Here is a 10,363-nt window from a genome sequence, read left to right as displayed (position 1 = left end):
GTATATCTACTAGTTTAAGTATATCTACTAGTTTAAGTATATCTACTACGTACGTACTATGTACCTTCTTAATTATTTTTCAACTACGCGACTTCTACGCGTACACCTCCTGCGTGCTATATAGGTACTTAAATATTTTGCTTAGAGTCGTATTATGGTACTATGCTAGATACATAGTAGATTTTAGGGCTTAATATATAGAAAATAGAGTTGAAAAACATAAACGGTTCTAAGTTCTATACTGATTTAGAATCGATTCCAAACTAGGATAGAACGATATTAGATATAATAGATATTCGATTCTTAAACTATTTTGAGACTGTTTTAGAACCGTATTAGTTCTTTAGGGGATAGGCACTTATATATAGAGAGGTAATACGTAATATAAAATTCACTACTCCGAATCGATCTTAAATTAACTTCGAACCGACCTCAAACCGGTTTTGAATTGATTCTAATATTAATGGATAATATCGTATATAGTAATATATCTGGAAAAAGTTCAAGACCTTATCAAATCTAACTTAGTATTAGTGAAAGTACTAGTATAGTACTGGTGACCATACGGCTTCGAGTCGATTTTGATTATACCGAAACCCTACTTAGTACTTTGCATTACCAAGTACTAGTATACTATGTACTAGGTACAGTATTAGAAGTACATCCTATACTAGTATACAAGTGATCTTGATCCTATACTTAGATACTCGATACTTAGTATACTAAGTACATAGTATCTATAGCGGGTGAGCACCTTAGCACTAGGCACCTCCGAAGCTACTACTGATCACCCGAGAACCGTTGAGCCGGATGTTTCGGTACAGTTGCAAAGGGGACTTGCGCATCAATGGTTCGTCAAGATTCCACAACCAGACAATTTTCCTTCCGGCCGTTTCGCTGGAGCGGCGCAGTGGGTCCCAGAATGGTCGAGGCTACTTTCGAGGAGCCTTATTCGGCAGTTGAGCCGTCGAGTTTTAGTCAGCGAACGGAGTTGTGTTTCAGCCCTGTCGTCGGGAATGGCGGATCTCCACATTTGATGTCTCTCTGGGCCTCGGATATAAACGTCATATGGGAGCACAACATGAGGTACTTTGGATTCAGATTCAGATATATAGAGGACAAGCTTCATTTCTTTGGTTTCATCAAGACACGAGTTAAACGACACCGCATTAGACCATACCCTGTGAGTTCTGTGAGTTCTGCAACTGCGCTATAATATAAATCATTCCTTCACCATGTCGTCGGTACCCAAGACAACGGAGAGCTGGGTGATTGAGGGGAAGAATGGATTCGAAAGCCTGAAACTGCAGAAAGATCGGCCGGTGCCCGAGGTTGGCGACTATGATTGCGTGGTACAGATCCACGCCGTGTCTCTGAACTATCGGGATCTGATTATTCCAAAGGTAGGTTGATAGTCTAGTCAGCCCTGTCTCACTGTCTGCACGCTGTAAGAACCGTTCTAACTCCAGGTCCTATAGGGCATGTACCCCTTCGCGCTTTCACTCCCGGTAGTTCCATGTTCAGACGGTGCCGGAACCGTGATAGCCGTCGGCAAAAAAGTGACCGAGTTCAAAGTCGGGGACAAAGTATGCACTCTTTTCAACCAGCTACACCAGGCCGGACCGATCACGCCGCGCGCCATGCCCACGGGGCTAGGTGGTGCCATTGACGGAACGCTTCGCAAAGTGGCCGTTTTTCCAGAACACGGTCTAGTTGCTGCCCCGAAGAACCTATCACCAGTCGAAGCGAGCACATTGACATGTGCACCGGTGACGGCATGGAACGCCCTGTACGGTCTACAATCCAAGGCCATCAAGCCCGGCGACTGGGTTCTGACGCAGGGAACGGGCGGTGTGAGCCTTGCGGCGATCCAGTTCGCCGTGGCTGCAGGAGCCAAAGTGATTGCCACGACCAGCTCGGATGAGAAAGCCAAAAAGCTCAAAGACCTCGGTGCCACCCATGTCATCAACTACAAGACCACGCCGAACTGGGGCGAGGTAGCCAAATCTTTGACTCCGAACGGCGAAGGTGTCGACCACGTTGTCGAGGTCGGCGGCGCAGGAACCTTGGAACAGTCGTTGAAGGCGGTCAAACTCGAGGGCGTTATTAGTATTATTGGTTTCCTCGGTGGCACCAACAAGCAAGATATGCCGGGTTTGCTGGATGCTCTCAACAATCTATGCACCGTCAGAGGTATCCTGGTCGGCTCGAAGCAGCAGTTCCAGGAGATGAACCGCGCCATTGAGGCCAACGATATCCATCCGGTCGTGGACTCAAATACCTTCAAGTTTGAAAATGCCCTCGATGCTTACCAGTATCAGTGGGATCAGAAGCATTTCGGCAAGGTTGTGATTGAGGTATGAGCGACATATCAAAGGCAACGGCCGGCTCATGAATATTTATTGAATGCAGTCTGGTACAAAGCAGCTAGACGTATATATACTGTATATATCATTTAATACATCGACCGAACATCCTGTGTCCATCCCACAATTGCGCATCGACGTTCGTTCTAGCCACTGCCGTCCACAATGACCAAGGTGGCACTTGATTCTCTCAGCAAACGCAAACAGCCGGATGTTACCTATGATTCCACAGGCATTGATTTGCTGGCCGAGCTGCTCCATGCGCATGAGGCGAGCCCGGAGAAATTTAGCATGGATGATGTTTTCGCCGTTGCCCACGGTGCTGTGTAAGTGTTATCTGAGAAGGTTGTTCCTGCTGTATGGTGTGCTGACAAGCAACTCCTCATCAAACAGATTCGCCGATTCTGACTCGACCGCTTCGACGACGCAGTCCTTTTCCTATTTGTAGCTCAACTCTCCCCAGACATATAAAAACCTAGTGAAAGAAAATTATTGACGAGGCTCAGGAGGGCGGCCAGCTTTCGCCCATTGTCACCTACGCCAAGGCGCAGAAACGGGAATACTTCCAGGCCTGTCTCATGGAGGCCATGCGGATGCGTTCTGCCATCGGACTGGGCATCTACCGCGTGACGCCGGCGGAGGGTGCGAAGATTGACGGCGCAATCTATCCTGGCAACACAGAGGTCGCCGTCAACGGCTGGGTGCTGCATCGCGACAAGGCCATCGTTGGTGACGACGCCGACAAGTATCGTCTCGAGAGATGTTTTGAACGAGATGCTAAGTTGATGAACTCATATATGCATCAGGTATGCTGAACTGCGGTCCAATCGTGACTCTGTCGAGTGACATGTACTGACTGACCTGCTTGTGATTGATCAGTTGGGCAGTGGCAGCCATCTCTGCATCGGCCGCAACCTCGCCCTCCTCGAAATGAACAAACTCCTGGTCCAGAGTTTGAGGGAATACGACATCACCCTGGCGAACCCGGGCCGCCCTCTGCAGTACCGTACAACGTTCTCCGCGGTGCAACAAGTGCTCGAGGTGTGTTTGCGCAAACGATAGGGCCGAGAATGGTTGTAAATTGAACAATGGTATCAACGGTCATAGCATAATGCAGGCATTGCTTCGAGGTACGTTTGAGTATAGCGCTTCTGAATGGAATGATTCGAAATGTCAATATTAAATTGCTTGCAGGACGAGTTCATTTTCCAGCTTTGATGTCGGCTTGCATCGGTCTCACATCCGTACACACGCCGGGACATCAGCCGTGCTGGGTTTTGCCATGTAACGCACAACACTGTATCAACCGGCACGGCATTTGATCCTCTCGTCTCGAGTTCGGATGGTGTGGAAGCCGGCAATTGACGGTCCCATTATTCTAGAAACGTCAACTGTGAAGCGGTCCTCATATTTGGGTGCTTGGATCCAATTTCAATGTGACGCTGTAAGAACCACGGCCCTATGTTACAGTGGGTTTGACGCTTGGACTCATACGGTATGCGTCTCCATCTTTTAGGAATAGGATGGGTCAGGAGCCAAGATGCGGATTGTCCTGCATCATGTTGAGCCTTGGGAGTCTTGGTGTGTTGTTGGCAGGCCAGCTTGGTGGTGCCTCTGAGATCTCCTGTATCACACGTTAAATGTCCCTCAACCCGTTACGTCTGTCTTGAAGGAGGAAGGATCTTGAACAGTCGCCTTCGAGAGCAAGCCCCGAATCTGAAAACTCTCAACAAGAAACTGGTGTGGGCATGAAGCAAAAAGTGAAGAGAGCGACCCCGCCCCACTTGCTTCTGGTTCTACTTAGGGTTTGGCCAGCAGAGCCTCGTCCCCAGTTTGAGTTACGACCATACAACGTTGTACAATGTAGACCAGGCAGGTTGGCTTGGGTATCGCCGTGGTTGATAGGGTAAGAGGACATACCAGCACGGTAGAATCTTCTCAACGCTGCCAGTAGTGCTGTTCTGGCGACACAACGACATATGGGAAGGAGCCTTTCATGGACAAGTGCGCAAGGCTCAACAGGCAAGGGGCCTTGGTGCAGCAGCCGGACAGGCACTCGTCGCCGTGGTTGAGCCTGAAGCTTTGAAGCCGTGAGGCTAAAAATGGGTAAGGTCAAATTGATAGCCGGCATCGTCTCGAGCAAAACTCCACAGGGCTGCAGCAAGACATGTTTCTTCCATGGTTGTCAGTTCAACTTTGACTTGTACCGATAACGGCGGTGTGGTAATTTTCCTGGAAACACTCACCTGCTGTTGCTTTTCAACGATTAACAATTGCCGACACGCTGTGGACGGGAAATTTGAGAGGGCCCATTATTACTGTGGTACATATGACGAGGTGGCTGGCAGGCCGACCAACCACCCAACCAGCTGTTTGTTCAAGATGAGGAGCCAGCTAGTTCGAGGCCAACGGTTAAGCTAGAAGCTTGGGCAAAGCTTCGAGACGATCACTTCCTTGAGCCGATCGTTCTCCGGTGTGGTAGAACACGTCGCCTTTTTCCCAAATCGTATGCCACTCAAACAGGGGCAAGAGGTCCACAGGGTCCGCAACGGGCTAGATGCCTCACACGCCGTGGATCAGTGCCCACCCGGTCTTCTTTGTTTGGCTACAACCGGCAATTGAGTCCTGGCTGGTCAGTGGTTGCCAGCGAGACTTCCTCCGAGCGCATGACCAAGACCACCTTGACCAGGGCGATGATTGTTACAGTACCCAGGTAGTCATGCAACCGCCAACCCCATCTTCACGCTGACAATACGCCATTGGGCCAGGGGTGCTGTTGTACGCTGAGAGGGGGATCGAGCGATTTGCCCGCCCAAAACCCCACTGGAGACTCCGGAGGGGATGGGATATAAGGTGGGTGAGTCCACGGTGAGCGTTTGTGTGAGTCTTGCCGTAGCCACCCGATTACTGCCAAAGATACGCTTTACAGTCTGCCTGCCCGAGGAATCCCAGCCGGGCGAGAAGAGGAGGAGGTCTCTGAACTGCCAGCAGTATTGTCAAGTCCAGTCCGGCCATGGAATCAGCAGAGAAAATGGGCAGTGGGGACGCCCACGGGCCCGCGCACATCGAGAACGAGCATGATCAAGTCTCTCGCACCGGCCCGCCACGCCAGGCGTCCATGGTATCGCGGCGACTCAGCGAAGCGCAGGCCATCAAGCTGGCCGAGGACGACATGGCTGTCGTGGACGAGGAGATAGCCGAGTTCGAGGCGGAACTGGAAGCCAACCCGATCAAGAGCTCGTTTCTCAACCCGCAGCTCTCGTTCAACGATCCTCGCCACTTCACATGGCTGCTGGTCGGCTTTGCCTCGATGGGCGGCATGCTGTCCGGGCTGGACCAGAGCGTGATTTCCGGAGCGTTGCTGTACATGCCGGACGATCTGCACCTGAGCACATCGCAAATAAGTCTGACCAGCTCGGCGGTGCCTCTGGGAGCCATTGGCGGCGCCTTGATCCTGGGGCCGTGCAACGAACTGGTCGGGCGGAAGATGGCCATCATCATCTCTTTGTTGTTGTACACTGTCGGCGGAGCCCTGGAGGCCGGAGCCATTAACTTCGGCATGATCGTGGCGGCCCGTGTGATTCTCGGCATGGGCCTGGGTCTCGAAGGCGGCACTGTCCCCGTTTACGTGGCAGAGTCAGTTGAGAAAAAATACCGTGGCAACTTGGTCAGCCTGTACCAGTTCATGATTGCCTTTGGCGAAGTGATCGGATATGTCGTGGCGGCCATTTTTGTGAATGTCCCCAAGGGCTCTTGGCGGTACATGCTCGGCTCTTCACTGGTCTTTAGCACCATTATGCTTGTCGGTATGATATACATGCCCGAATCGCCCCGGATGCTCATGCATCAGGGCAAAAGGCTCGAGGCCTTTGCCGTCTGGAAGAGAATTCGTGGGTTGGAGCGGCCCGAAGCCCGGAAGGAGTTCTTCATCATGCACCATGCTCTAGATGCCCAGGGGGGCGCCCCGGAGGAAGGTGTCTCCACACGCCGCAAATTCGTCTGGCTCGACTTCTTTACCAACCCTCGAGCAAGAAGATCGATTGTTTATGCCAATATAATGATCGCTTTGGGGCAGCTAACTGGCATCAACGCAATTATGTACAGAATGAGTACGTTGATGGCGCAGATCGGGTTCAACAAGAAAGAGGCAGTGTTCATGAGTCTGGTGGGAGGGGGTTCACTTTTGCTCGGCACCATTCCGGGAGTGCTGTACATGGAAAAGTTTGGCCGACGCTTCTGGGCCAACACCATGCTGCCCTGTTTCTTCATCGGATTGGTCCTGGTCGGCGTGTCGTACCAGCTGACTTCGTTCACGGCCACCGAGGGTGTCTATCTGACCGGCATCATTTTGTACAACGGATTTTTCGGCTCCTACGCCTGTTTGACATGGGTCCTGCCCAGCGAGGTCTTCCCCACCTATCTACGGTCCTACGGCATGGAATCCACCGACGTGAACTTGTTCTTCGGCAGCTGGCTCGTCACCTACTTCTTCTCCGACATGCAGCGCGCCATGACGAAGACTGGCTTGACCCTCGGCTTCTACGGCGGCATCGCCGTCCTCGGCTGGTTCTACCAGCTTCTGTTCATGCCAGAAACGAAAAACAAAACCCTCGAAGAGATTGACCTCATCTTCAGCCAGCCGACGAGCGAGTTGGTCAAGCAGAACCTTAAGAACATCGCCGCCACTATGAGTGATCTGGCTCATTTCAGGTTCCGCAGAGTCTTTTCCCCGGTCGAGGAAAGCCACGAGCCTGAACGCCAAGTCAAGGATGTCAAGGTATAGATAGATAGATATCTGGACGAAGACAGACATGGTATATGGGGACAAATGGAAGAATGAAGCGTGTATAGTCACAGGGGTTACGCAAGGCTCCGGTCATGTGATTACTACAGATGCGTATCTATGTGCCTGGACAGGAGATGGCATTCAGGCTTAGCCGGGAGTGCTTAGGTGCCGAAGGGTCAAGCGGGTAGATAACATGACGAAGAGGAATGTCCTGTACTAGTACCTATACAAGGTCGATCTTCCGATGCACGTTACGCTACGAGGCCAACAATGACATGGCATTGAGATAACCCGAATACCGCTGTTGCGGCTCCTGCTTCAGCGGATAGACCAGGACCACCAAGCCCAGGCTACACGAGACATTGATATAAGACGGCTCCAGAGTTGAAGTGATTCCATTGTTCTTGTTCCAAGCACTTAGATGCTCTCATGCCATAATATGTTCATTTCTGTCTAGATCAATCCGTCACACCTACGGCTGCAGCTTGGACGGGAGGCTGAGCTGGGGCATGGTACTGAGAGACACCATCATTCCCTGCTTGAATCTTATCCGGGGTCGGTGCCGGCGCGGGTGCCTTGTTATAATACTGGGTGAAATCGTGCTTGAGCACATTGACGCCGTTCTGCATCTGGCGGGCAAACTCGACATCTGTCTCTGCACGTTTGCACATTTTGAGAAACTCGTCGTTCTCCAACGCCTTGTCCGGATCCTGGCCGAACAAGCGGACGATATTGTCGCTGGAAATCGGGTTGATGATGTCGTTGTATTTCTGCATTCGGATCTCCGAGTACTTGTCGAGTATGGAATCGTCCGCCAGGCCCTCGTAGATTCCCGCCAGACAGTCATATAGTCCTCCAATGTCGACGATCCCGCCTGTCAGTCCCATGCCTCCGAAGGGATTGCATACTGTGTGAAGTGTCAGAGGCGCCTATTGCAGTACGATCACTGGAAGCAAAAAGCATTGACGGGAGAGAGGTAAAGGGGTGCGGTGTAACTCACAGTGGGCTGCATCGGCAGCCAAGCAAAACCGCCCTACACGCATACTCGGAGCAAGACGCTGATGGATGCGATAGGGGCTGAAGTTGACGATGCGGTATTCATCGGGTTTCGGATGGCCGGGCAGCATGGCCTCGAATTTCCACGGTTGCCGTTCCCGCAGTTGCTCGTGCGTCAAGCCGGGCAGTTCACCATATGTGATGCGATAGAGTCCGTCCTTGCCGATCTTGGCCGCCATGTACCAGTGCTCAGGGTGGATGATGAAGTTTGAGTCGTGCCAGCCGAACCTTGAGAAGTCGTAGTATGTCTAAAAGATAAGTAGGAAAGATGGTGTCAGATACTGTAAGTGCAAGCAGGAATGAAGAGACACCGCAAGGCACGGCACGCTCGAACATTGTATCTGATTCTTGATGACGGGGAGAACCAGGAACAGCTTACTTACATTCGTAGCAACAATCTGTTCATCCCACGTCTTTCCTGGAAACTCCTTGTCGCCGAACAGAGACCTCCGGATCTGGCTGTTTGCACCGTCACATCCCACAATGTACGAGGCCTCTAGGGTCTTATCCCCTTCTGGCGTTTCGACATTGACCCATGCTTTCTCGGCGTCCTGGCCGATTGAAACGACCTTGTGACCCCACGATACGGTCGCTGAAGGGTACCTGCTGAGATGATCATATAGGATTCTGCCGAGTTTGTTGAGCGGCAAGCAGACCATCCGGTCAGGGTCGTCGGCATTGACGGTGGCGTCGACGCCGGCGATGAATGTTCCGTCCAACTTTCTCCAAGCTACTCCATTAGGCAGAAACCCAGCGGCGCGTAGATCATCTGTCACTCCTGCCCTGCGCAGCTCATACATGGCGGGCGGTCCATAATGAGTCGCCCGGGGCTGTTCGTCCAGTTTGTTGCCGGAGTCGAGGATTTGGACTGGAATGCCTCGCTTTGCCAGCAACAGTCCAAGGAGTAGTCCTGATGGTCCTGCGCCGACGATGATGACCCACGGGTTTGGTTTTGAATTTGATGCCATGATCATACGATTTAATCAATTTTCGTGCTGTCTCTCGTCAAAGTCTGTAGGTTCCTGTCCGACTGTGCCTTTTCTTCCTGCCATATAATGACCGCTTCATCTTTCAATGGTTCGAGCAAGACAACTTCCACTCGGGGAATGTGGGGTAATATGGGTTAGAATCTGGGGAACATGGGGTCAGTCCTGAGGTCGACCACCGCATCGGGATGGTGGGATTTCTCCGGCAGAATATGAGATCCATGCGATTTAGGATCGGCAAAACGTGGTACGCCAGCAGTGGAGGGAGCTCGAGGGACGACTGATATAGACAGGAAACCGTGCTGGGTGAGCCCTTAGCCCACTGCTGCGAGCAGGTGTTGGGAGCATACACGACAGCAAAGAGCGTGGTCCAGGCCAGCCTCAGCAGGCTTTTCGACCTTACTTATCAGACACACAACAAACTGGTCATCACCGTCCGCCGAACCGGGCGCTGATGCGATCCGAGCGATCGTACCAATTGTAACAAGATTACAAGCGATCGGGTCTGATAGACCCGTCTGCAGTCGTAGCGCCCTTGCTGATATAGTGCCGCATATTGTAGCAATCCAGTCAAGGCGTGCAGGCTGGGTAGCTCACCGAAGACGTCCAAACGTTAGATCGTCTACATTCATTGCCGTGATGTAAAAGCCGCGTCAGTCGAGTCTGATAGACTATACAGCCACTCGAGGGCCTGAGGAACGGACAACCGTCAGCGTCCGTTCATGCACCTCAACCGACTTGTGAGCGAATCACCCCAGAACTCTCCACAATTCCGGAAGGTCGGTGTCTGCAGAGCTGATGATGCTTCGTTTCCTCTTCCTGGACCAGAAGCCTCTTCACAACGCCTTTCGGAAGGGCCCTGCTTGTCGGCACTTGGTGGGCTACACCGTTGCTTTGTAGCCTCAGGGGTTCAACTCAAGTCGATGTAGGCGGCGCGAAATTTTGACCTAGTCAGCTTTACTGACTTCCAGGCCGCTCCCGCCGTCGTCATTTCAGCACGCATTGTGGTACAGGAGAGAGCTAGCGAGTGTCCAGATAGGAGGGCTCGTTTCCGTTACAAGCATCTTGCTCTCATTCTGCCATACTAGCACGTTTGCCAGCAATCCACGTGGCGAACCTTCCTCTTGGAACCCTCGGCCGTCACAGTCTTGCATTGAATGATTGAAATC

The 10,363-nt window shown here is 51.9% G+C and overlaps 5 protein-coding genes across 5 annotated transcripts; 4 read left to right on the top strand and 1 right to left on the bottom strand.

Annotated features, from left to right (window-relative positions):
* Window positions 1-1,052: 1,052 nt before the first annotated feature.
* On the top strand, window positions 1,053-2,493 carry HMPREF1120_06305 (alcohol dehydrogenase). The gene is made up of 2 exons (XM_009160506.1): window positions 1,053-1,403; window positions 1,479-2,493. Exons 1-2 carry the CDS (start codon window positions 1,236-1,238, stop codon window positions 2,361-2,363), a joined length of 1,053 nt encoding a protein of 350 aa, XP_009158754.1. The 5' UTR covers window positions 1,053-1,235; the 3' UTR covers window positions 2,364-2,493.
* A 38-nt stretch (window positions 2,494-2,531) lies between these two features.
* HMPREF1120_06304 (uncharacterized protein) lies at window positions 2,532-2,814 on the top strand (the record flags this gene model as incomplete). Its single annotated transcript, XM_009160505.1, has 2 exons — window positions 2,532-2,692; window positions 2,760-2,814. 2 exons carry the CDS (start codon window positions 2,532-2,534, stop codon window positions 2,812-2,814), a joined length of 216 nt encoding a protein of 71 aa, XP_009158753.1.
* A 130-nt stretch (window positions 2,815-2,944) lies between these two features.
* On the top strand, window positions 2,945-3,428 carry HMPREF1120_06303 (uncharacterized protein; the record flags this gene model as incomplete). Its single annotated transcript, XM_009160504.1, has 2 exons — window positions 2,945-3,172; window positions 3,246-3,428. 2 exons carry the CDS (start codon window positions 2,945-2,947, stop codon window positions 3,426-3,428), a joined length of 411 nt encoding a protein of 136 aa, XP_009158752.1.
* Window positions 3,429-5,012: 1,584 nt separating this feature from the next.
* HMPREF1120_06302 (MFS transporter, SP family, major inositol transporter) lies at window positions 5,013-7,690 on the top strand. The gene has a single exon (XM_009160503.1). The coding sequence runs from the start codon at window positions 5,380-5,382 to the stop codon at window positions 7,147-7,149; it is 1,770 nt and encodes a 589-aa protein (XP_009158751.1). The 5' UTR covers window positions 5,013-5,379; the 3' UTR covers window positions 7,150-7,690.
* Window positions 7,611-9,176, bottom strand: HMPREF1120_06301 (uncharacterized protein; the record flags this gene model as incomplete). Its single annotated transcript, XM_009160502.1, has 3 exons — window positions 7,611-8,059; window positions 8,153-8,456; window positions 8,592-9,176. 3 exons carry the CDS (start codon window positions 9,174-9,176, stop codon window positions 7,611-7,613), a joined length of 1,338 nt encoding a protein of 445 aa, XP_009158750.1.
* Window positions 9,177-10,363: the final 1,187 nt, after the last annotated feature.

This window comes from Exophiala dermatitidis (genome assembly GCF_000230625.1).
Source record: "Exophiala dermatitidis NIH/UT8656 unplaced genomic scaffold supercont1.5, whole genome shotgun sequence".
Lineage (NCBI taxonomy): Eukaryota > Fungi > Ascomycota > Eurotiomycetes > Chaetothyriales > Herpotrichiellaceae > Exophiala > Exophiala dermatitidis.
Note: the sequence above shows the minus strand (reverse complement) of the source record. Positions and strands in the feature narration are given on the sequence as shown.

Coding starts and splice junctions, on each gene's coding strand:
- HMPREF1120_06305 (XM_009160506.1), top strand. CDS start 1,236: ATGTCGTCGGTACCCAAGACAACGGAGAGCTGGGTGATTGAGGGGAAG. Junction 1,404..1,478: donor GGGATCTGATTATTCCAAAG/GTAGGTTGATAG, acceptor CAGGTCCTATAG/GGCATGTACCCCTTCGCGCT.
- HMPREF1120_06302 (XM_009160503.1), top strand. CDS start 5,380: ATGGAATCAGCAGAGAAAATGGGCAGTGGGGACGCCCACGGGCCCGCG.